Source organism: Salvelinus sp. IW2-2015, linkage group LG15 (genome assembly GCF_002910315.2).
Source record: "Salvelinus sp. IW2-2015 linkage group LG15, ASM291031v2, whole genome shotgun sequence".
Classification (NCBI taxonomy): Eukaryota; Metazoa; Chordata; class Actinopteri; order Salmoniformes; family Salmonidae; genus Salvelinus; species Salvelinus sp. IW2-2015.
Window position 1 is genome coordinate 25,703,000 of NC_036855.1, and position 27,208 is coordinate 25,730,207.

The window sequence follows — 27,208 nt, forward strand, 5'->3', positions numbered from 1 at the left end:
ATTATGATTATTGTGTACTGTACCCGTTTAAGATAGAAATAAAAACATCCAAAATCCTTCCTGTAACATCCACACAGAGAAGATGGTTAAAATACCATAGGTGTCTATAGCCATGTCTCAGGGCTAGTCTGAGCCCTGCCACTTTAAAGCAAAGGTAGCTACACAAATACACTTGGCAAAGTGAACAATGTATTTAAATGATTCCTCATTTAATACACCAAATACATTATAATACACTTACAGAATAACAAGTTATAAAAGTAAAGTATTCTCTTAGGTTTGTTCAAACGCTGGCTAGGAGATAGCTGTAGGTTACTAGACATGTGCAGGGGTTTGAGGTGTGTGTTGGGTGGGGGGGTTTGTGGGGTGTGGGTATAGTGGCTGTTGAGGGGGCTTTGCTTAGTGCTGTCAGATGGGGCGGGATCTTGTGAGTTTGTATGTATCTACAGGCAGCCTGGTATTCACCTACAGGTATGTGTCCTTTCACTGTCCAGACGTGTGTCCTCTCTGTGGTCAGAGCAGTGAAGAAGAGCAGTGTGAAATTCCTAGTCCATCCTAGTGGCTCCTCGTACTCCGATAGTGGCCTTGAACATTAGCTCTGTCTCACAGCTAGAGGGCCTAACTCTGACCCTTAAAAACCCTGCCCTTTAACACCTAAATCTATGCTCTGCTTCGACTGTCAATGCATCAGCAGACTAAGGTCCTGTCAGGGTTGGGGTTAGATAAAGCTGTTAAACCTGTTTGAACACAGATCCAGTCAGATCGAGAACATGATTCATATCAACAGAAATCCCTGCTGCATCTCAACAGGTCCAGGATCCAGGCTCTAGTTCAGTGACACCATCACATCTGTCCACATCACAACTGTCTGACCAAGATGCAAGAGTACACTTCCTCAGGATGGGAGGAGGGGGAAGAAGGGAAGGAGACAGACATAGAGACTTGAGGGGTTCTCTGTCTTGTCATTGTGGGAGACAATCACCATCAAGTTCAGAGTGCTCTGTGACATGATGACTGAAGTTAAAGAGGTTTGTGTGTGTGTGAGAGAGAGCGAGAGCGAAACAGTGAGTGAGTGTTAGTTAATACTAAGTGGTCCTTGTGAGTTGAGCTGGGGTTGGGGGTCAGGGTCAGGGCAGGGAGGAGGGATTTCCAGCTCTCTTTCTACGAGGCTTCGGTCTGACTGGGGTAGGTTCTCTCTGGAGTACTCAGCATACCACTCCTGCACACACACACACCAATAACACATTAAATCATACCATTTTTTTTTTCTTGTCACAGCTGACGTCAGAAACATCATACTAATTTGTAATCCAATTCTCTAGACAGCAGAAGAGGCTGGTAGGAGGAGCTATAGGTGGAGCTGCTCATTGTAATGGAACAAAGTATATGTTTGATACTGGTCCATTCATTCCATTCCAGTCTTTACACTGAGCCTGTCCTCCTAGTGATCCTTCCACCAGCCTCCTCTGATAGAAAAGGCAAGATCAACATCACCTTTGTAGCTAGGTCATGTTAGCTAAAGTCTTATTTAAAGTGACAAATCTAGCATGGAGCAGTCAGCAGGATTCTGGTTGTCATGGCAGCGTGAGGCTCACCTGGATCTCTTCCTCATACATCTTCATGCTGAGGTCACTCTTGGTCCGCGACCGCCGACCCAGGTACACCAGAGACGAGCTCTACACACACACACATCAGTCTATTTTTTTGAGAGCGTAGGACAGGGCAGGTTTGTGAAGCTGTGTGAGCGAGTGTGTGTGTGTCTGTCTATTTGTGAGTGTAGGTCTGTGTGTGTGTTCTCACCCCGCTGCGGTCCATGGCCACCAGTACTCCCTGTAGAGAGTTGAGTGAGGAGAGTCCAGGGCACGTCTGCTTATAAAGCTCCAGAGTAGCCAACGCCTCGTCACGACTCACCTCTGTCTCAAACACTATACCGTTCTCGTCTACAACACACAAACACACCATCGTTACACACATCTCAAACACTATACCGTTCTCGTCTACAACGACAAACCACGTTACCACACATCTCAACACTATACCCGCTTCTCGTTCTACAACACACCATCGTTACACACATCTCAAACACTATACCGTTCTCGTCTACAACACACCATCGTTACACACATCTCAAACACTACACCGTTCTCATCTTACTAACATTTTTCATTGCATGCATGCACACACTTACCCTCAGGATCTAACAGTGGTTCTTTGTTCTTCCGGCTGTAGTTCATACGGAACACAAACGCATCCAGGATGAAGGCAACGATGATGGTCATCACCACCTAGAGAGGACAGAGAAAATTACACACACACACACACARGCACAGACACAGACACACACACACACACACACACACACAACTCTCACCATGGTGACAATGTAGAAGGTCATGAAGTAGAGGCGGCTCCAGTGAGTTGTCATGGAGGTCACTCCTTCCTGTTGGGTAGGGGACAGCAGCTGTCAATCAACCTCAGTAAGTTGGACAAGCTTGACAGTCAGGCAGCAGCAGAGGTTTAATCAGACAGGTGACAGGCAGCATACAGCGTGAGAAGGAAGAGTCTTACCATGGTGATGTACCAGTTGTTTACCACAGTCAGCTCAAACAGAGTCACTGTAGAGAGAGAGAGAGAGAGAGAGCTGCTGAATCCCACATCAAAATCTATCCGTTTATTATATAACAAAATAGTATATAGGGAACTGCCTAGTATTGACTACAGTGTGTGTTTACCAAAGCTGCTGAGAATGTTATCAAAGTTGTTGAGATAGTAGTAGCCCTCATCCAGCACCGTCCTGTTGCCTATGGTTACATTGATCTGCCTGTATGAATCTGCTACTGTACTGGTACTGTGAGAACGAGAGATAGAAGAGAGAAAAGAGAGACAAACTGAAACACCGGTGAACCACCCTGACCAAGATGGCCGTCATATTACTGGAGCACCAATATCTTTTCTAGTATTCTTAGTCTGTGGTAGGCTCTGCTTCGAACAAAGTGTCAGGTTAGTGTGTGTGAGTGAACTGGGTGTAAGAGTGTATGCGTGACTCACTTGCAGCAGTTAGGGTAAACTACATCAGCGAAGAACTCCATCCCCACAATGGCAAAGGAGTAGTAGAAGATGATCAATGTCAGCCCCAAGCTGAGAACACATACATGTTCTTATTAAGTAGGTTTTTACACAAAGTTCATACAGTTGAATCGGAAGTTCACATACACTTTAGCCAAATACATTTAAACTCAGTTTTTCACAATTCCTGACATTTAATCCTAGTAAAAATTCCCTGTTTAAGGATCACCACTTTATTTTAAGAATGTGAAATGTCAGAATAATAGTAGAGAGTACGATTTCAGCTTTTATTTCTTTCATCACATTCCCAGTGGGTCAGAAGTTTACATACTCAATTAGTATTTGGAAGCATTGCCTTTAAATTGTTTAACTTGGGTCAAATGTTTTGGGTAGCCTTCCACAAGCTTCCCACAATAAGTTGGGTGAATTTTGGCCCATTCCTCCTAACAGAGCTGGTGTAACTGAGTCAGGTTTCTAGGCATCCTTGCTCGCACACGCTTTTTCAGTTCTGCCCACAAATTTTCTATAGGATTGAGGTCAGGGCTTTGTGATGGCCACTCCAATACCTTGACTTTGTTGTCCTTAAGCCATTTTGCCACAACTTTGGAACCTTCTTCCTGAGCGGTATGACGGCTGCATGGCCCCATGGTGTTTAGACTTGCATACTATTGTTTGTAGAGATGAATGTACTATCAGGCGTTTGGAAATTGCTCCCAAGGATGAACCAGACTTGTGGAGGTCTACAATTTCTTTCTGAGGTCTTGGCTGATTTCTTTTGATTTTCCCATGATGTCAATTAAAGAGGCACTGAGTTTGAAGGTAGGCCTTGAAATACATCCACAGGTACACCTCCAATTGACTCAAATGTTGTCAATTAGCCTATCAGAAGCTTCTAAAGCCATGACATCATTTTCTGGAATTTTCCAAGATGTTTAAAGGCACAGTCAACCTAGTGTATGTAAACGTCTGACCCACTGGAATTGTGATACAGTGAATTATAAGTATAATAATCTGTCTGTAAACAATTGTTGGAAAAATGACTTAGTAGATGTCCTAACCGGCTTGCCAAAACTACAGTTTGTTGACAAGAAATTTATGGAGTGGTTGAAAAACAAGTTTTAATGACTCCAACCTAAGTGTATGTAAACTTCCGACTTCAACTGTACATGCGTTGTATGTAATATGGTGGGTTATGGTTCAGGGGGCAAAGTTGTTACCTTGCCATCCTCGGGAAGAGTTCAAACATGGTGTCCAACACGTTACGATACCTCTGCTTTATCTTAAACAACCTAAGAGAGAGTACACATACACACTCACACACTTACAACCTAATAGAGTGCACATACTTAAGACATGATGATCAACAAAATATTTATGAATCTACATACCGGTAACACACATATATGCACCTAAACAAAATACCCACACAAACTAATTGCCCCCCTGACAACATACGTGCGTGTTGTCGTGGTAACCCACCTGAGTAGCTGCAGTGGTCTGAGCACCACAATYAAGTAGAAGGGCTCCATGTCGAAGGCTAGGGCAATCAAGCCCAGAAAGGCAAACACCGTCACAGAGAAGTCAAACCTGGTGAGGCGAACACAGAGACATTGATGGCTGTTATGCTACTGAATAAACACATTGGACAAGCTAAGGGCTGAGGGTTAGGGGTAAGGCTTTAAGGGTTTAATGGTCTACTCACAGGTTCCAGCCGGAGCTGAAGTAGGCCAACGGTCCCATGCCCGTTACCTTCAACAACACCTCCACCCCATAGACTAGAGATTGAAAAAGAGCGAGACGGAGAAAAAGAGAGCGAGCGGAGTAAAAATGTGTGTTCTCACTAGTGACGAAAAGGATGTGGCTCTCGGTGTGTCTGTATGTGCGTGATCTTACTGGTGAGGAAGACAATGTAGCTCCAGGGGACTATTCTGGACGAGGAGAATCCACCTGCAGAGAGAGGGGACAGAGATCAGAAACAACCTTACTGTTCAACTTGTCGGTCTCTACTTGACACTTAGGGATGATTTCCTGAACCCAGATTAAGGCTAGTCCTGAATTAAAAATCATGCAAAATAGGGAATCTGCATTAAAAGTACTTAATAGTCTGGGAATAGGTTTAGTTACTATTCAACATGTAGGTTTCTACGAGGATCCACACTCCGTTGACGGCCACCACCACATCTACAGAGGAGAGAGAGGAGAGTTAAATGTGTCCTAGGGTTAGTCCTGTCTGAGAGTTAAGTTTGGTCCTAGGTTTACAACACAGATGATAGTACTATAGCTAATACTACTAATAGTGGATGTCCACTTACACATGGTGTACTGGAAGGCTTTAGACTTGACCAGCAGGTTGATGCCTGGTAGAAACATTAACAGAAGGATGTCAGTCAGTCACCTCAGATAAGAGGAGAGGAACACAGCAGTGGATGCGATGGAAAAAAGAAGGGAAAAATACAAGTCACCTTTGAAGATAAGAAAAGTAGTGTGTGGAAGATCATCAAACCAGTGTTCCCCGCTCCGCCGTGCCTACAGAGTACAATCACACGCACGCAGGCACACATCAGTGAGGTGTATATATATATATATATATACACTCCCCTACATATTTATTTGGACAATGGAGCTAAAACTTTTCATTTGGCTCTATATTCCAGCATTTTGAATTGGAGACCAAATGTTTCGTAATGTCATACATACAGTTGAAGGTGGAAGTTTACATACACCTTAGCTAAATACATTTAAACTCAGTTTTTCACAATTCCTGACATTTAATCCTGGTAAAAATTCCCTGTCTTCGGTCAGTTAGGATCACCACTTTATTTTAAGAATGTGAAATGTCAGAATAATAGTAGAGAGAATGATTTATTTCAGCTTTGATTTCTTTCATCACATTCCCAATGGGTCAGAAGTTTACATACACTCAATTAGTATTGGTAGCATTGCCTTTAAAATTGTTTAACTTGGGTCAAACGTTTCAGGTAGCCTTCCACAAGCTTCCCACAATAAGTTGAGTGAATTTTGGTCCTTCTCCTAGATCAGAGCTGGTGTAACTGAGTCAGGTTTGGAGGCCTACTTGCTCGCACACGCTTTTTCAGTTCTGCCCACAAATTTTCTATGGGATTGAGGTCAGGGCTTTGTGATGGCCACTCCAATACCTTGACTTTGTTGTCCTTAAGCCATTTTGCCACAACTTTGGAAGTATGTTGTGGTCATTGTCATTTGGAAGAACCCATTTGCGACCAAGCTTTAACTTCCTGACTGATGTCTTGAGATGTTGCTTCAATATATCCACATAATTTTCTTTCTCAGATGCCATCTATTTGTGAAGTGCACCAGTCCTCCTGCAGCACAAGCACCCCACAAAATGATGCTGCCACCACCGTGCTTCACGGTTGGGTGGTGTTCTTCGCTTGCAGGGCTCCCCCCTTTCTTTCCAAACATAACGATGGTCATTATGGCCAACAGTTCTATTTTGTTTCATCAGACCAGAGGACATTTCTCCAAAAGTACGATCTTTGTCCCATGTGCAGTTGCAACTGTAGTCTGGCTTTTTTATGGCGGTTTTGGAGCAGTGGCTTCTTCTTGCTGAGTGCCTTTCAGGTTATGTCGATATAGACTCGGTTTTACTGTGGATATAGATACTTTGTACCCGTTTCCTCCAGCATCTTCACCAGGTCCTTTGCCGTTGTTCTGGGATTGATTTGCACTTTTCGCACAAAGGACGTTCATCTGAGCGGTATGACGCTGCTGGTCCCATGGTGTTTAGACTTGTGTTACTATTGTTTGTACAGAGTAACGTGGTACCTTCAGGTGTTTGGAAATTGCTTCCCAAGAGATGAACCAAGATTGGAGGTCTACAATTATTTTCTGAGGTCTTGGCTGTTTATATATCATTTTCCTATGATGTCAAGCAAAGCGGCACTGAGTTTGAAGGTAGGCCTTGAAATACATCCACAGGTACACCTCCAATTGACTCAAATGTTGTCAATTAGCCTATCAGAAACTTCTAAAGCCATGACATCATTTTCTGGAATTTTCCAAGATGTTTAAAGGCACAGTCAACTTAGTGTATGTAAACTTCTGACCCACTGGAATTGTGATACAGTGAATTATAAYTGAAATAATCTGTCTCTAAACAATTGTTGGAAAAATTACTTGTGTCATGCACAAAGTAGATGTGCTAACCGACCTGACAAAACTATAGTTTGTTAACAAGAAATTTGTGGAGTTGTTGGAAAAACTAGTTTTAATGACTCCAACCTAAGTGTATGTAAACTTCCGACTTRAACTGTATCTGTTTTACCGTTTAGAAATAAAAGCACTTTATGTATCTAGTTCCCCCATTTGATAGTGCTATAAGTATTTGGAGAAATTCACTTATATGTGTATTAAAGTAGTCAAAAATTTTGTATTTGGTCCCACATTCCTAGCACACAATGATTATATCAAGCTTGTGTCTCTACAAACTTGTTGGTTGCATTTGGATTTTGTTTTGTTGTGTTTCGGATTATGTTGTGCCCAATTAAGATTAAAGTGATACTTCAGGATTTTGGCAATGAGGCCCTTTATCTACTTCCCCAGTCAGATGAACTCGTTGATACCATTTTTATGTCTCTGCATGCAGTTTGAAGGAAATTGGTAACTAGCGCTAACCCAATTGCTAACTTTAGCGCAATGACTGGAAGTTTATGGGTATCTGCTAGCACGCTATCAGATACCCATAGACTTCAAGTCATTGTGCAAACACTGGTTAGCATTGGCTTGTGAAACTACCTCTAACTTCCTTCTAACTGGACACAATACATAAAAATGGTAACCATGAGTTCAGCTGACTCTGGGGAAGTAGAAAGGGCCTCATTGCCAAAATCCCAAAGTATCCCTTTAATCTTAATTGGGCACAACATAACCAAATACTTACGAAAACAATATGTTTTCAAATGGGGGGACTAGGTACATAAAGTGCTTTCATTTCTAAACGGTAAAACAGATACACTATATAAACAAAAGTACACCCTTTCAAATGAGTGGATTCGGCTATTTTAACCATACCCATTGCTGACAGGTGTATAAAATCAAGCACACAGCCATGCAATCTCCATAGACAAACATTGGCATTAGAATGTCCTTACTGAAGAGCTCAGTGACTTTCAATGTGGCACCGTCATAGGATGCCACCTTTCCAACAAGTCAGTTCATCAAATTTCCGCCCTCCTAGTGCTGCCCCGGTAAATGGTAAGTGCTGGTATTGTGAAGTGGAATCGTTTAGGAGCAACAACGGCTCAGCAGCGAAGTGGTAGGCCACACAAGCTCACAGAACGGGACCACCGAGTGCTGAAGRGCGTAAAAATCATCTGTCGTTGGTTGCAACTGCCTCTGGAACTGCCCCTGGAAGCAATCTCAGCACAAGAACTGTTCGTCTGGAGCTTCATGAAATGGGTTTCCATGGCCGAGTAGCCGCGCACAAGCCTAAGATCACCATGCGCAATGCAAAGCGTCAGCAGGAGTGGTGTAAATCTCTGGAGCAGTGGAAACGCGCTCTCTGGAGTGATGAATCACGCTTCACCATCTGGCAGTCAAACTGACAAATCTGGGTTTTTGGCAGATGCCAGGAGAACGCTACCTGCACCAATGTATAGTGCCAACTATAAAGTTTGGTGGAGGAATAATGGTCTGGGGCTGTTTTTCATGGTTCGGGCTAGGCCCGTTAGTTCCAGGGAAGGGAAATCTTAACGGTGCACCATACAATGACATTCTAAACGATTCTATGCTTCCATCTTTGTGGCAACAGTTTGGGGAAGGCCCTTTCCTGTTTCAGCATGACAATGCCCCCATGCACAAAGCGAGCTCCATACAGAAATGGTTTGTCGAGATCGATGTGGAAGAACTTGACTGGCCTGCACAGAGCCCTGACCTCAACCCCATCGAACACCTTTAGGATGAATTGGAACACCGACTGCGAGCCATGCAAAATCACCCAAAATCAGTGCCCGACCTCACTAATGCCCTTGTGTCTGAATGGACGCAAGTCCCCGCCGCAATGTTCCAACATCTAGTAGAAAGCCTTCCCAGAAGAGTGGAGGCTGTTATAGCAGAAAAGGGGGGACCAACTCCATATTAATGCCAATGATTTTGGAATGAGATGTTCGACGAGCAGGTGTCCACGTACCTTTGGTCATGTAGTGTATGTATGYAAATACCCCAGAATAAAAGGAGAAATTCATATGAAACATTTGATCTCAAATCCAAAATGCTGGAGTATAAAGCCAAATGTAAAAATGTTTGCTTCACTGTCCAAATAAATAGGGGAGAATAGATTTAGGCAAATCCACACAGAGACATATGCGAACTGTGTATTTGTGTGTGTGTGTTAGGCTTACCTTCCATTTGAGGCCAATTACTTCATAGAATTTATAGAAGTCATCTAGGCTGCAACAGAACATCACACACACCTCTTTAAAAAAAACAACACTTATAGTATGTGTGTGCTCATACAGTATGTGTGTGTGTTACCTGAGCATGGGTGCTCCTGCAGTGTTTAGGGCCTTGTATGTGAGGAAGCGGTCTCTGGCAGACATACGGGGTCTGTAGAAACGCATTAGACCATCAAACTGCTTCAGAGACACACCCATTGGCCTCTAAGGAGCAAACACACACGCACGAAATGCAACAGTTACACATAAGTTACAACAGCCTACCGACACTACCTGGGTGTGTGTATGTGTACCTGTCTGCTGACCAGCAGTTGGAAGGCATGGTCGATAGCCGAGCGTTTGTGGAGCATCAGAGATTTAAACTTCATCTTCTCAACACCGTTAAACGTATCGAACACCACTGCCAGAAGCTGCAACACAAACACACTATCAAACCATGGCCACAGGGTACACAGGGAGGAAACAACAGCATGTGTGTGTGTGTATGTGTACCAGGTTCATGATGAAATAGAGTTCAATGGAAAGGTAGACGATGAAGAAGACACAGGACCAGCGGTTCCTAGAGTATGCTGGCATCATCACGTCTGGGAAGCTAGAGGAAACAGGACACCAGCAATCTCATTAGGTACTATACTGTCTTGAGAGTAATACAATCTCAACAAGCACTATGCTGTTCAGTGGTGTAAAGTACTGTGAGGATCTGTGTTTTATGCACTATAGCCCGCCACCACATCATTTGTGATTGAATATTGTATGCTGTATCTGCTTTGTGCATGTGTGCCTGTGTGTGTGTGCTGGAAGTATCATTTTGCCCCAGATAGTGTGCTGAGAAGCTGTGGTTAACCTTGAGCGGGAACAGTATGCTTTCTATGCAGGTGCAAATAGCTCAAACAATGTTACAGAACTGTCTGACCTCAGTCTCTAAGGTGTGGGAGCGTAATCTACACAGCAACAGACTCGGACATCTGGAGCGCTAGGGGGCTGGGACCAGCCTGAGCGCCTGCGATAGGCTGAGCAAGTTTAAACCACGCTCAGCCTCTACTGTGATAGGCCAACAGACGGGTTGGAACTACGTCTATCACAGTATAAGAACAGCTGTTTACTTACATCCTGTTAGTTCTCTGTTCTACCCTGCGAGGTGTTCAAGCAGGCAGAAATCTGGCTGGTATGTCGTAGCACTGTGATAAAGTCGCTCTCACGACACTGGAAGTTAATAGGAATACGACTTTTAGATTGTTAAAACGTCTATCATACATGTCAGATTTCAATACTGACTGATGTCATAACTCGGATGTCTTTTCTCGAATGAGCCATTGATCATATTTTTGTGATATTCCTACCTCGAGAAATGTGTAATTTAATGGAGGGTCTAGCACATTTTTCCTAATTGTCTGCCTCATTAGTCCAGGGTGCATTGCATGATGCCGTTGCRAGAGATATTATAGAAAGAAGATAGGAATCTAATGGCTAAAGGAACGTTTAACGCCCCAACCAGCAGACTGTCGACAAATCGCACTCACGTTGTCATGCTGTGCCACGCGGTTGCTAAGCTCATCGTCACGCAATCCCTTCTCAAAGTTAGTCTATCTGTTGAGAAACGTGGCTATTTTCCTAAAAAGTACGTAATGTCACGATTCCAAAGCTATAAGATACTACAGATAGAAAATTAATTCTCACATCTCYGAAAATATTTGCAATGTTTTACTTTTTGTTGACGAAATTCYTGCTAATGTTGGGTTTTTGAGCTAGCGCCCAATAGACTCCCATTCACTCTGAAGGAGAGAGCTCCTTTATGGGATCAATATCATGCCAAATGTATTCACAAATCACCAATCCACAAATGTAAATCACCAATCCACAAATGCAATTCACTATCCACAAACACCTTTTGATTTGTATTTGTAAATCGATATATTGCATTAAACATTTTTTATAACTACAGATATGCAGATATTTTCCAAGGGCCTTAAGTAAAATGACTGCCATAAAGATTTGCACATAGGAGAGATATGCGCAAACATGACAGATATGGCAAACCTGCAACTCCATATTTGGAAGCGCTTAGGTCACCTGACTTTTGGCAGGGATTTGACAACAAGAAAAAGACAAGCACACATGCTTCGTTTGTAAATCATGTCTGAGTGTTGGAGTATGCCCCTGGCCAACCCTTAAAAGAATAAGAGGAATAAGGAATTTGAAAATGTATTTATACTCTTATTTTTGATACTATATATMAAGTTTATTTCAAACCAAATACTTTTAGACTTTTACTCAAGTAGTATTTTACTGGGTGACTCATTTTCTTTTAAGGTATTTTAACTTTTACTCAAGTATGACAACTGGGTACTTTTTCCACCACTGATGCTGTCTTGAGGGAGTATTACAATCACAACAGTCACTATGCTTCCTTGAGAGAGTATTACAATCACAACAGTCACTATGCTTCCTTGAGGGAGTATTACAATCACAACAGTCAACATCGCTTTTCCTTGAGGGAGTATATACATTCAAACAGTCACTTGCTTTCTTGGAGTATTACAATCACAACAGTCACTATGCTCCTTGAGAGAGTATTACAATCACAACAGTCACTATGCTTCCTTGAGGAGTAATTACAATCACAACAGTCACTATGCTTCTTGAGAAGTATTACAATCACAACATGTCACTATGCTCTTGAGAGTATTACATCACAAACAGTCACTATGCTTTCCTATGAGAGGTGTATTACAATCACAACAGTCACTACATGCTTCCTTGAGAGAGTATTACCAATCACAACAGTCACAGGATGCTTCCTTGAGAGAGATTAAAATCACAACAGTCACTATGCCCTTTCCTTGAGTGTATTACAATCACAACAGTCACTATGCTTCCTTGAGGGTGATATTTACAATCAACACAAGTCCACTATGCTTCCTTGAGAGAGTATTACAATCACAACAGTCACGATGCTTCCTTGAGAGAGCATTACAATCACAACAGTCACGATGCTTCCTTGAGAGAGCATTACAAATCACAACAGTCACTATGCTTCCTTGAGAGAGCATTACAAATCACAACAGTTACTATGCTGTCTTGAGAGAGCATTACAAATCACAACAGTCACTATGCTGTCTTGAGAGAGCATTACAATCACAACAGTGACAGAGCATGAAACATTTCAGACTATTAGAGACACAGGTGTATAAAGTAGGAGTTACGGTGTGTGGTAGATGAGCAAGTCTTACTTTGCGGTGGTCAGTAGCACAAAAAGACTAACGATGCTGTTCTCCAGAGTGTTGAAGTGCTGAGAAGAGAAAAGCCAGACAAAACAGTATGAGACAGTCCCCTCCAGTTAGCACCACAACTAGCAGTCTACAGAGGCACAACATACTGAAAATGTCAGTCAAACTGTTTCACTTACTGGATCAGAAGTGTTAGGTGAGAACAGACAGAATCCTGTAGAGAGAGAACAGATCCATACTCAGACAGGCATAATAGAACATAATTTAATTTAGATTTTGTTTTAGATTTCAAGGTACAGTTGTTTGTAAGATCATAGAATTTCCACTGTTTTTGGAGGCTCTTCGAGGATTGTCATTTAGGATCAATGTCATTATCAACTTCGATGAACAGCCAAGATGTGTGTGTTTGTGTGTCTCACCCAGGATGGCGAAGATGACCATGAAGAAGAGCAGCAGCAGCAGGATATCTATAAAAGGGGGAAGGGACTGGAAAATTTGACGCAGGTTTCTGATTGGACAAGAGGGTGACAACAACAGTTATTCACACTTTGGAAACAACAAAGCAGTGCGAGGTAATACAGGTAAAGGTGTGTATGTGATGTATCTGCGGTGTGTGTGTGTGTGTGTGTGTGTGTGTGTGTGTGTGTGTGTGTGTGTGTGTGTGTGTGTGTACCTGCGCACGGCACCACAGTATCTGCAGTCCACCAGGAAAATGGGTCTGAGAGCTCTGGTCACACGCAAGTGTGACGTCTGCCGGATCAGAACCACTATGGCCTCCACAAACTGGAGCAGCAACACACACGTCTACACATCAGAGAGACCAGCTGTCAGTCAATGATAAATGGTGACACATAACTGTTTGTAAACCATCTGACAGGCAATACTGTGTCACTCTCGTGAGTATATAGGGTCCACTCTTGTTTGCAATCTATATGCACTGCTTGGGATGCTCCTATACAGTTGTGTGTATTGTACTAGAGGTCGACCGATTATGATTTTTCAACGCCGATACCGATTATTGGAGGACCAAAAAAGCCGATACCGATTAATCGGCCGAAATTTTTTTAATGATTTTAATAATGACAATTACAACAATACTGAAGAATAACACTTATTTTAACTTAATATATACATCAACAAAATCAATTTAGCCTCAAATAAATAATGAAACATGTTCAATTTAGTTTAAATAATGCAAAAACAAAGTGTTGGAGAAGAAAGTAAAAGTGCAATATGTGCCATGTAAAAAAGCTAACGTTTAAGTTCCTTGCTCAGAACATGAGAACATATGAAAGCTGGTGGTTCCTTTTAACATGAGTCTTCAATATTCCCAGGTAAGAAGTTTTAGGTTAGTTATATATAGGACTATTTCTCTCTATACCATTTTATTTTATATACCTTTGACGATGGATGTTCTTATAGGCACTTTCGTATTGCCAGTGTAACAGTATAGTTCCGTCCCTCCCTCGCCCCTACCTGCTCGAACCAGGAACACATCGACAACAGCCACCCTCGAAGCATCGTTACCCCATCGCTCCCCCAAAGCAAAAGAACAACTACTCCAAGTTTTAGAGCGAGTGACGTTTGAAACGCTATTAGCGCACACCCTGCTAACTAGCTACATTTCACATCGGTTACACCCAGCCTAATCTCGGAGTTGATAGGCTTGAAGTCATAAACAGCTCAATGCTTGAAGCACAGCGAAGTGCTGCTGGCAAACGCACGAAAGTGCTGTTTGAATGAATGCTTACGAGCCTGCTGCTGCCTACCATCGCTCAGTCAGACTGCTCTATCAAATATCAAATCATAGACTTAATTATAACATATATAACACACAGAAATACAAGCCTTAGGTCTTAATATGGTCAAATCCGGAAACTATCATTTCGAAAACAAAACGTTTATTCTTTCAGTGAAATACGGAACCGTTCCATATTTTATCTAAACGGATGGCATCCGAAAGTCAAAATATTGCTGTTACATTGTACAACTCTAGTGTTATGTCATAATTATGTAAAATTCTGGAACGCAGGAGAAGGACACAATTTCCCTAGTTATAAGAAATTCATGTTAGCAGGCAATATAAAAAATGCAGGTTTAAAAAAATATATACTTGTGTATTGATTTTAAAAAAGAAGATTGAGTTTTATGGTTAGGTACACATTGGTGCAATGACAGTGCTTTTTTCGCAAATGCGCTTGTTAAATCATCACCCATTGACAAAGTAGGCTGTGATTCGATGAGAAATTAACAGGCACCGCATCGATTATATGCAACGCAGGACACGCTAGATAAACTAGTAATATCATCAACCATGTGTAGTTAACTAGTGATTATGTTAAGATTGATTGTTTTTTATAAGATAAGTTTATTGCTAGCTAGCAACTTAACTTGGCTTCTTGCTGCCCTCGCGTAACAGGTAGTCAGCCTGCCATGCAGGCTCCTCGTGGAGTGTAATGTAAGGCAGGTGGTTAGAGCGTTGGGCTAGTAACCGGAAGGTTACAAAAACGAATCCCCGAGCTGACAAGGTAAAAATCTGTCATTCTGCCCCTGAACAAGGCAGTTAACCCACCGTTCCTAGGCCGTCATTGAAAATAAGAATGTGTTCTTAACTGACTTGCGTAGTTAAATAAAGGTGTCCAAAAATACAGATTACCGATTGTTATGAAAACTTGAAATCGGCCCTAATTAATCGGCCATTCCGATTAATCGGTCAACCTCTAGTATGTACCTTCACCATGGTCCTCTTGTGTCTGATAAATGTGTGGAAGCCGAGCCAGCGCAGCTTCATGCAGAGTTCAAACGCCACCATAACCAGAGCCAATAACTCCAGAGTGGCATGGACCTACAGAGACAGAACACATCCTTTAGCCTTTCACCCCTAACCTCTGACCTCTAACCCTAACCCAGCAATTCCAGAGTGGTGTGGACCAGTAGCAGTGTGTGTGTGGCAGTGGAAGTGTGTACGTACATAAACATCCAGGCGTAGTGATGGTACAGCGGGAGCCTCAGAGAGAGAGAGCACCATCAGTAGGAGTCCTGTTAGCAGCTCCATCATGTAGAACAGGTGGTTGTGAGCAAACAAGTATGCTGCCAGCGCCTTTGGATTCCGAGGATGTGTGAAGAACTTATCATTGTTCTCTCCTTCCTATGGACCGACCACACACACACACACACACTTGCATCTGAATTTTGTTTAATAATACAAGTGTGAAAATGATACATTTGTTCTACAGCTCTCTACCATTCACCTGAGCTATACCTATAGCTACAAATAAAATGTACTGTCATAACTCTCCTGTGACCATCTGAAGAATCAGGTTACAGTGGGTCCGCTCTACAGCGTGCACTCTCTCGTAGAGGGGGAGAGCGGGAAGTTGGCTGTTTTATGGTCGGTCATAAAATACGCTGCCCCTATGCTCTGTAGTGTTCGAGATTGGAATGTAAACTGTGGAACACAGAGAGACACTTGGACATCGAAAGTTTGAATAATTAAACAATATTTATATTTGAGAGAATGTGGGAGTGGTCCGTGGACACTTAAAAGAGAGTCATGACAAGTGTGTTTCATTTGGTGATCTCATGAAGACAGGAAACACACATAACTGTATCTCTTAGTGTACATTTCCCAGCTATCAGGTTTACATCTAAATATTGTGAAACGTATGTGATTAAACATGAAACTATTTGTGAAGAGATGTAATGTGATGTTAACCTTCTAAATGAGAAAACATGGGTTGTCATATAAAGTTAACTAAATCAATGGCCACGCCCACGTGAGCATAGACATTACGTCAGCGTCATGGACTGCCTCTTTCTCAGAAGTTTATAAAACCCACTCCTGACGAAATGTACATTTGACCAGAAAATATGGAGCTGACGCTACATGTTGAAATGGTTAAGAACTACAACGCTATAGGCCACGGAGACCATACAGCTGTAGTTTTGGCTACACGGCTGGAAATGGTTAAGCTCCYAGACTATCAATCACTACAGAATAAGAGCAAATCCTAGACTTATAATTACTTGTCTGCAGCTGGAAATTACGTAAGTCTAGTACGAGAATAKCGACAACCGCGGAAGCATCTTTACTATGCAACGACCATCTGTAGGCCTGACGTATCCATTACAACAGAAACTATCCAGAGCCGCAGAGAAAGCTACAACCACAAAGGACATTGTGACTTCTGGGGAAGTTAACCAGACTCTCTGATGAACTGACTCTCCAGCAGACGGACCGCCGATTCCAACAGAGAAGACAACAACAACAACATATGGGTGTAAATATATACATTGCAATTATTCTCGAATGAGCGGCCGTTCATGTGCAAAGGATTAGCATTTCAATTAATACAATTATCAACTGTGTGGAGTGAATCCATTTTGTCTTTCCCGCTCTTTCTCAGTCCTCACCCCTTTGTCTACCAAGCTGTCATATTGGCATATTGGCTTTGTATCATGTAGTAACCCAAATATCTACTGTTTGTTTGTTATATATTTCTGTAATTGTTTAGTTAGTTAGTAAATAAATAATTAAGCCAATTTGTATATCATTGATTCATCATTTAGGCTAGGGTTCGTGCAGATATCCAAGGGTTTGCGACGTTCAGTAATGAGAACTGATGAGGTAATAATAATTCATTAATAAGCGACTGTTTTGATAAGATATGAAAATATCTGAAGAGTGGATTTGGGAAATAGAGACTCTATAAACATTTTCCCATGGTGCCCCGACTTCCTAGTTAATTAAAGTTGACCTGATTAGTTTAATCACATAATAATAATTACACAGAGAATTGATTTAATAAAATAACAGTCTTCACATTTAATGGTAGTCATAGACACGACAGTACACAAAAGGTTTAGCACACAAACTCACATGAGCTACCTGTCACAAGATGCTGATGTGTCCCACCATAGATAGACTTTCTTACAGTCAGCTTACTACTCATAACATTACAATGTAGCTAATCATTACCATCTAACTTTCAAAGTAAATACCAAGCAGACAGTAATATAGTCTAGCTAGCCAACATGCCAAAATGGCTCTCTCTGTGTCTGTGTCTGTGTGTGTGTGTGTGTGTGTGTGTGTGTGTGTGTGTGTGTGTGTGTGTGTGTGTGTGTGTGTGTGTGTGTGTGTGTGTGTGTGTGTGTGTGTGTACCTGTAGATAGATGGCTGCTTCCTGGTAGTTAATCTCCCAGCTTTGTTGAAGTGAGGCATTGTGTGATCTGTAGTTTGGTGGTGGCCCCGGTGTTGGTATCACCTGGTTATTCACTATGTCATACCCCCCTCCTCCATCTACACAGAAGAAACAACCACAACATTATTCATTCGTTAATACAAAATAATTAAAGAGCCTCCAAAACCTGACAGATATATTTAGTCGTGTCCTATACTATTACGGAGCTAATACACACTAGAGTAGACAAACTGGTGGGACGGCTTCAACAGCACTGTATCCTGCATGTTCACAACATATCCTACATGCAAGCACACACACACACAACACACCCACACATACCCACACATACCCACGCTATCTAGCTGTAGCTCGGTGCAGAATGAGGAGATGAGGACCGGACTCTCCTCCAGGGTCAACTCTACACTGTTGTCATGGATACCAGGAGTCTCCGTCTGCACAGCCGAACACTCCATGGCTCTGCTAGCTACCAGTGGTCCAGGAGTTTGAGTGTGTGTTTGGGTGTGGGGACGTGGTCCACTAAAGCAGTGTGTGTGTCATTCACAGTTCACAGGTCCAGCGTCCTCGCGCCTCCAGGGACACGCACGGGCTAACATTCCACTGCACATGGACACACGTCAGAGAGACAATGTAAAAACAGATCCCCCACAGGGATCCACAGACAGAGATTCACCACAGCTCAGAGTTCCAGACACACGCAGAGCAGGTGGTTCACCCTGTGTTCTTWGAGACAGGTATGTCCTCTGTCCCAGGAACAAACAAAACATTAAATGAAAAACAAACGTTGCTGGAGCGTCCGATGACAGCTGGTGGACAGATGAACCATCCAGAGTGTCTCTCTTCAGTCAAAGGGCTAGGGTAGGATCCCACAGCCTCTGTCAGCAGCCTACCTCAGCCTGGGAGACTGGGGAGTCCAGAATGCACAGTCACACTCTCTGGAGTTACAACTTCTCTTACCCTCTTTCGCTTCTCTTAACCTCGTTTTCCCTTCCTCTCTCCCTCTCTGGGCTCCTCCCTCTCTCCGCTCAGCGCAGTTTCACCTTTYAACTCAGTTCTGCTCTCTGTGCACATGGCTCAGTTTTTATAACCGACAACGCCGCTCTTCACTGATGTTCCACTGAGGAGTGTCCTTCAAGTTATAGACAGGAAGTGGTGTCACCTCCTGATGGTGAGASACACCAGACTGAGAATGAAGAAGGTCCTGATTAGATCCGTGCGATGTCTGGTTTGGCTGTCTGGAGCCTTAGCAGGCTGAGGAAAATCTAAACTACCGTCTTAAACTTACCCTAAGTACTTACAATATGACTTCAGTCTCTGAAACAACGATATAAATAAACCTTCAAATCAACCCAACCCATATTTGAATCCAACTTTAAGTCATGCTTACTAAAGATAATATACAACCAGCTAACCATTGACTCTAAAAAAAGACAGATCTAAAAACGTATTTAAAAAAAAATCCTCATAAAACCAAGCAGTAAAATCCTTAGTTGATGTGTAGTAGATGTCTGTCTGTAATTCCTAAATAGAGGAGGAGACATCTGTGATCACTGGATCTGAGTGCCAAGTAGGCAGGAGTCATCGATATTATGCCAGCCAGCTGTCAGCCAGTCGGATCCTGCACACCGAAGCCTATTCAGGTACTGTGACAGTAGCGTGTTCTGAGCTCAGTCTGCTGCTGTGTAGGGATCAAACTCCAGTTGAGTGATAATAATCCTGGTGAGGCTCCTGTTCTCTCAGGCCTCTGGCTACGTGGTGATAATGAAGTGGCCTAGTATCTGCTGTTGTCCTAATAGCACTGTGTCTGTGTGTAAAGTCCCAGCCACTCGTTTGTTTTTCAGAACAATAAAACATTCAGAGCTCCCGTCAACAACGCACTGAGGTCAGGCCCCGTGCCTGCCTGTGGTTCCACAGGCCCATACAAACACACACAGGGCAGTCCTGGTGAGTCCTCTGGGCTAAGAGGAAAATACTACAGAAATCCTCTCTTTCCTCCACAGTGGCTTCTCCAACTATGCTAAATCACAAGAACAAAGCCAGCAGCTGGATCATGTCCTGTCGTGAGCCGGAGCCTGAGTGACGGTCTGCTCAAGGCTGTGTGTTTTAGAGCAGGCCTCCTTTTGCTGTGTCCTGCTCTCTACTGCATGTGGAACAATCTTCTCCTCCCAGGCCTCAGGGTAGTCAGCCCTCCTCCCGCTCCAGATATCCTGGAAAAACACCAGTCCTTTTCCTGTCCACTTCCAGAGGAGCTCACACACACACACACACACACACACACACACACACACACACACACACACACACACACACACACACACACACACACACACACACACACACACACACACAACAGAAAACAGAGCCCGGGGGCCCTAGAGAGAGAGACACATACACACACACTGCCCTGCGTGCGCTGCGGGTGGGGGGTCAGCGCGGGGCGGGGGGGGCACACACAGAGGTATCTGCCTCTGCTGATGCTGCCATTTCCAGTGTGTATGTGAGAGGCCGTCTGCAGTGTGTGTGTGTGTGTGTGTGAGGTACAAAGGCTACAGGATTACTGAAGTGGAGACACACACAAACACGATCTCTGGGTCAGGGGGACACCTCTCTCTTCTAATTTAAAGCGACAGAGGAGCAAGCCAGCGCTGCGTTTATCTGCTCTGATGACAATCAGCAGAACCTCCCAAACTACCGTACCCTCAAACTGTACCGCAGTCAGCCAAAACCTAACCTCAGCTTGCAGAGGAGCTGCCTCTCTGGTGAGTGTCCTAGAAGYGGTTATGTTATTTTATCTTCAAATAATTTACAGTCGCTGTTCAAGTAGATGCATTTGCTTCTGTACTCTTTGGTTCATGGTCYTTCCATATGATTTCAATCACTTTCTGACTGCACACCTTTATATATGAATTAATCCTTTCATACATGTTTGGACCATGGTAATAGTGGTCAGAAAGAGATTTTGCTCAAAGTACACCCATTTTGCATACCCCACCCTAACATGAGACATCCATGTCTTCATCACTGAAAAAGATAAACGGTTGAGTTTGATATCATTTGAAAGCTTACAAACAGGGTTGTCAAACAATTTGATAATTTCTTCAAAATGTTTTTATTTTATAGCCATTTTAATGCCAATTCCCTAAAAACACGTAAACTCAGATTGTTCTTATTTTCACGTTAGATCATCTGAGGTGTTTGTGTTGTGCCCTTATCGGTTGAGACACAGCATATTCTTAAATACAGGGTGGGTGTCAATTCAATCATAGAAACAGAATTCATAAAATGGACCTATCCCATTTACATTTGAGTAATTTAGCAGACGCTCTTATCCAGAGCAACTTACAGGAGCAATTAGGGTTAAGTGCCTTGCTCAAGGGCACAGACAGATTTTTCACATAGTCGGCTTGGGGATTCAAACCAGCGACCTTTCGGTTACTGGCCCAATGCTTTTAACTGCTGGGCTACCTACCATCCCTTCAGACCACTGCAATTTAGCTGGTACACCATTGAAAATGATTTGAAATTTTAACTTCCATTTACTACTAGAAAGATGGCCGATCGGTCCACCCACCGTCGAATGACAACTTGAATGGGAATGCCTATTCTATTACCTATACAGTGCATTCGGAAAGTATTCAGACCCCTTGACTTTTTCCACATTTTGTTGGATCGGTCAGGTTGGATGGGGAGCGTRGCTGCACAGCTATTTTTCAGGTCTCTCCAGAGATGTTCGATCGGGTTCAAGTKCGGGCTCTGGCTGGGCCACTCGAGGACATTCMGAGACTTGTCCCGAAGCAACTCCTGCATTGTCTTGGCTGTGTGCTTAGGGTCATTGTACTGTTGGAAGGTGAACCTTCACCCCAGTCTGAGGTTCTGAGTGCTCTGGAGCAGGTTTTCATCAAGGATCTRTCTGTACTCTGGTCCGTTAATCTTTTCCTCAATCCTGACTAGTTTCTCAGTCCCTGCCGCTGAAAAACAGCCCCACAGCATGATGCTGCCACCACGCTTCACCGTAGGGATGGATGGTGCCAGGWTTCCTACAGATGTGACGCTTGGCATTCAGGCCAAAMAGTTCAATCTTAGTTTTATCAGACCAGAAAATCTTGTTTGTCATGGTCTGAGAGTCCTTAAGGTGCCTTTTGGCAAACTCCAAGTGGGCTGTCATGTGCCTTTTACTGAGGAGTGGCTTCCATCTGGCCCCTCTACCATAAAGGCCTGATTGGTGGAGTGTTGCAAAGATGGTTGTCCTTCTGCAAGGTTCTCCCATCTTGGCGGTTCCAAACTACTACCATTTATAAATGATGGAGGACACTGTGTTCTTGGGGACTTTCAATGCTTCAGAAATGTTTTGGTACCCTTCCCCAGATCTATGCCTTGACACAACCCTGTCTCGGCGCTCTACGGACAATTCCTTCTCTGACATGCACTGTCAACTGTGGGACCTTATATAGACAGGTGTGTGCCTTTCCAAATCAGGTCCAATCAATTGAATTTACCACAGGTGGACTCCAATCAAGTTGTAGAAACATCTCAAGGATAATCAATGGAAACAGAATGCAGCTGAGCTAAATTTRGAGTCTCATAGCAAAGGATATAAATACTTAKGTAAATAAGGTTTRTGTTTTTTWTTTTTWATACATTTGCAAACATTTCTAAAAACCTGTTTTCGCTTTGRCATTATGGGGTATTGTGTMTCGATTGATGAGGKCATTTTTATTTATTTAATCCATTTTAGAATAATGCTATAACGTAACTTAATTTGGAAAAAGGGAAGGGGTCTGAATACTTTKCGAATGCACTGCATTTCTATAATAAAAATATATGACATTTCTATCGTGCTTTTCATAACAATCTCAAAGCGATTCAAAAGCACAAAAAAAACAAGCATCATCATGAGTAGCCTAGCTACTGTATAGTAGCYACAGGTAGCCTAGTGGTTAGAGCATTGGACTAGAAACCGAAGGTTGCTAGATCAAATCCCCGAGCTGACAAGGTAAAAATCTGTTGTTCTGCCCCTGAACAAGGCAGTTAACCCACTGTTCCTAGGCCATCATTGTAAATAAGAATTTGTTCTTAACTGACTTGCCTAGTTAAATAAAGGTAAAAAAATGGTTAGGTCAACCAATACATAATCATGAGTAGTGTAGCTACTGTATAGTTAGGTCAACCAATACATCATCGTGAGTAGCCTAGCTCAGGGAGATGGTTGATGAAGATGGAGTCTGGTGTTGATCTTGTAGAGGGCTACTCTGGGAACCAGCCTGAGTTGTGTAGCTACTGGACTTCTCTACCTTTACAATGCATGGCACCCACTTGAGTGAATAATCAGCAGCTAAGGGAGGCAGAAAGCTCACCACACACAGTTCAGAGTACAAGCTAGTCATCCTCACTACAACCCCTTTGCTTCAGAACTGCATCTCCCATTCRTCTCAAGCTTCATTTGACTCTTCAATTGATGTTTTCAAAAGATCAGGAACCAGCAACCAGGTGAAACAAAAAAAAGCTGGTCTCCAGATGCATCATTAGAAAAAATTATAATAAGCCAAGCCAAAAAGAGTTGACCTGCCAGTCAAAAACAAAACAGCTGATAAAAAAAACACACTATTAAAAAGACTTACAAAGAATTAAATAGGTTCATATTTACAGGAGCTCTCTGCTTAGGCTGCTACTAGGGTGCCATGGCAACTGTAGTACTTGTGAACTCAGAACACACTATGATTTCAATAGGTTTCCGATGGAAGATTCACTATTCAATTTAAAACAATGGATATTCCCAACATTCTCTGATGCATGGACCTCTAACCATCTTTATGGTACCATTTGAACGTTAAAACTTTAGTACATTCATCAGCAAAAACAAGACACCCACCCTGTGTTCAATAGCATGCCGTGTCTCACCGATTGTTGGCACAACACAAACAGCTTTGATTATGTAAAATAGAATCTATAGTCCAACATATATGAACACGAAAAAAATCTGAGTTTACCCATTTAGATAAAAGACGTTAAAGGTAAAAAAAAATTATAAGAAGAAATTATATTATTAGTTTGACAACCTTGTTTGTAAGATTTCAAATTACATCAAACTCAACCATTTATCTTATTCRGTGATAAAGACATCCTGACTGGTTGCATCACTGCCTGGTAMGGCAACTGCTCGGCCTCCAACCACAAGGCACTACAGAGGGTAGTGCGAACGGCCCAGTACATCACTGGGGCCAAGCTTCCTGCCATCCAGGACCTCTATACCAGGCGGTGTCAGAGGAAGGCCCTAAAAATTGTCGAAGACTCCAGCCACCCTAATCATAGACTGTTCTCTCTGCTACCGCACGGCAAGCAGTACCGGAGCGCCAAGTCTAAGTCCAAGAGGCTTCTAAACAGCTTCTACCCCCAAGCCATAAGACTCCTGAACATCTAATCAAATGGCTACCCAGACTATTTGCATTGCCCCCCTCTTTTACACAGCTGCTACTCTCTGTTGTCATCATCTATGCATAGTCACTATAATAACTCTACCTACATTACTCTGTACTGGTACCCCCCTGTATATAGTCTCGCTATTGTTATTTTACTGCTGTTCTTTATTTACTTGTTACTTTTATTTCTTGTCCGTTTTTTAAAAACGGCATTGTTGGTTAGGGGCMCGTAAATAASCATTTCACTGTAAGGTCTACTACACCTGTTGTATTCGGCGCATGTGACTAATACAAATTTGATTTGATCATCAACCAACAACCCCCAAACAGGACAGGTCACCAAAACAATAAGGCTCTGAACAGTTCATAGTTGTTCCGTATAATCTGATTTWWWWWWAAWTATTTAACTAGGCAAGTCAGTTAAGAACAAATTCATATTTACAATGACGGCCTAGGAACAGTGGGTTAACTGCCTTGACAGAGGCAGAACGACAGATTTTAACCTTGTCAGCTCGGGGATTCGATCTAGCAACCTTTCGGGTTACTAATCCAACGCTCTGCTGCCCAATCTATGCTGAACATTATAAATAATATAATAGAATTAGAAGACTGAAGCTGAGCYCCTAGCAAGTAAGCTAATGATCATTATTATGAGACAAGAAAAGTTCTAACAGATTACAAAAGACAAATCCTAAAAATGACGATAGCCATTATGAATATGCTGTTCTAAATGCAATTAGATTTGTCACGGGCTGCAGCCACCTTTGATATCTAACGTTTGCTAGCTGGGTCAGCTAGCTACGCAGTAAAATGTGGATGTCAACAAAAACTTACTCTCGTCCCCCCTCTCTGTCTCCTCGCTCAACAGACCGCTGGTAGCATCATCCCAGGTCAGGATGAGGGGCACGTCGTCATCGGTACCCTCCATTCTCCCGGACTGGCAAGATGAAATCCACAGGAAAAAGCAACGTAGTACCCCCCCAACTATCTAGCTAGCGTTATTAGCTGATAATTCCTGCTAGCTAGTATAGCCCTTAGCTACTGGCTAATGCTATGGTCAAAACATACACGACATAGCTAGCTATCATCTCCAGCTAGCATAACGACGCATCTTGCTAGCTAGATAACGTTAGCTACCTCTTGCTACCTGGATAACTAGCTAACTTTCCAGGTGACTCCACTAAAATAAGAGTGCTCGAAAAGCACCCGATACACGAGCTTATCTTCATTAACAGTCGTCTATTAGTCAAATGGCTAGATACTGCTGCTTGATTTATCCCGAGTTGACATCTGTCATTGACCAGTAAACTATGCTACTCTAACTAATCGATGTCCAGTTCATCAGCATCAACTGCCTACAAAAATATTTGCTAGCGGAAAGACTGAGAGGAGTAAAGTGAAGAGTTTTGTAAACCATGACTCATAAGCATTTTGTTGGTACCACCATCAACTAAGGTTTGTTTCCAAAGTCGAAATAAATATGAGGTATTTTCAAATAACGGTATCTCCATCCAAATAGAGCCCCACTGTAAAAGTGTCATAATACCCATAAAACCTAGCGGTCAAACGGGGAAATGGTTCCAATCGTTTTAGAAACCCTTAAAATAAGGGCTGTGTTTCGTGAAGGCTTACCCTGGCGGGACGTTTTGATAACCATGTAAATCTCTCTCGAACAAGGTGACTTTTATCAATATATTCAGCTCTCCTATTCGAAAATGCTAATTAGCGTCAAAGTAGACATCATGTAAGACTACAAATCCCTGCAAGCTCCTGCATGMCATCTATAGTTACAACTTTGCTAACAGGTATTGTGTCAATTTAAAACTTGCAAAAGTCATTTCAAAGAATTGTCCATTTAAATACATTTACCAAATTTCATTTTTTGGGGGTAAATACAGGCAATTATATTGATAAAATTCACCTTGTCCTTGAGAGATTTACACAGTTATCAAAACATCATGCCAGGGTAAACCTACATGAAACACAGCCCTTATTTGAAGTGTTTCTAAWATCCTCTATGGGAAAATGTAAGGAAAAATGATTGGAACCATTTCCGTGTTTGACCGCTATGTTTTATGGGTATTATGACTCATACTGTGGTACTCTAGCTTGCACAGTAGGCTGTACGATTCACTTTACATTTTACTACAACGCCACTGACGACCAGCAGTCCTTGTTTTTCAAAATAAGAGTTGTGGCTTGAAATTCTAAAGTTTATCCATCAGACTGGCTGCCATAAGCCTGACTTTAATAATAATGTTTTTTTAACCCTAATTGAATATATATATATATATATATATACATATATATATATATATATACAGTTGAAGTCGGAAGTTTACATACAGTTAGGTTGGAGTCATTAAAACGTTTTTCAATCACCACAAATTTCTTGTTAACAAACTATCATTTTGGCAAGTCGGTTAGGACATTTACTTTGTGCATGACACAAGTAATTTTTCCAACAAACTGTTTACAGACAGATTATTTCACTTATAATTCACTGTATCACAATTCCAGTGGGTCAGAAGTTTAAATACACTAAGTTGACTGTGCCTTTAAACAGCTTGGAAAATTCCAGAAAATGATGTCATGGCTTTAGAAATTTTCTATAGGCTAATTGACATAATTTGAGTCAATTGGAGGTGTACCTGAGGATGTATTTCAAGGCCTATCGTCAAACTCAGTGCCTCTTTAATTGACATCATGAGAAAATCTAAAGAAATCAGCCAAGATTAGACCTCCACAAGTCTGGTTCAAACGCCTGAAGGTACCACGTTCATCTGTACAAACACGCAAGTATAAACACCATGGGACCACGCAGCCGCCATACCGCTCAGGAAGGAGACGTGTTCTGTTCCTAGAGA

The 27,208-nt window shown here is 42.4% G+C and overlaps 1 protein-coding gene across 3 annotated transcripts; it reads right to left on the reverse strand.

Annotated features, from left to right (window-relative positions):
* Nucleotides 1-185: 185 nt before the first annotated feature.
* Nucleotides 186-25,269, reverse strand: LOC111974650 (two pore channel protein 1). 3 transcript variants are annotated; one of them, XM_024002549.2, is made up of 27 exons: nucleotides 25,176-25,269; nucleotides 17,887-18,023; nucleotides 15,696-15,872; nucleotides 15,456-15,569; nucleotides 13,398-13,528; nucleotides 13,144-13,232; nucleotides 12,904-12,938; nucleotides 12,728-12,786; nucleotides 9,990-10,089; nucleotides 9,791-9,907; nucleotides 9,577-9,701; nucleotides 9,444-9,492; nucleotides 5,529-5,592; nucleotides 5,379-5,423; nucleotides 5,191-5,247; nucleotides 4,960-5,013; nucleotides 4,769-4,841; nucleotides 4,546-4,653; nucleotides 4,284-4,355; nucleotides 3,049-3,138; nucleotides 2,733-2,848; nucleotides 2,569-2,615; nucleotides 2,372-2,440; nucleotides 2,189-2,285; nucleotides 1,801-1,940; nucleotides 1,596-1,676; nucleotides 186-1,219 (listed from the first exon to the last, which is right to left on the reverse strand). In XM_024002549.2, the coding sequence occupies exons 1-27, from the start codon at nucleotides 25,267-25,269 to the stop codon at nucleotides 1,076-1,078; spliced, it is 2,484 nt and encodes an 827-aa protein (XP_023858317.1). In that variant the 3' UTR covers nucleotides 186-1,075. The 3 variants fall into 3 exon arrangements, with proteins under 3 accessions (XP_023858317.1, XP_023858316.1, XP_070303154.1); XM_024002548.2 differs by lacking the exon at nucleotides 25,176-25,269 and adding an exon at nucleotides 18,257-20,128; XM_070447053.1 differs by lacking the exon at nucleotides 25,176-25,269 and adding an exon at nucleotides 18,261-18,332.
* Between the last annotated feature and the right edge of the window lie 1,939 nt (nucleotides 25,270-27,208).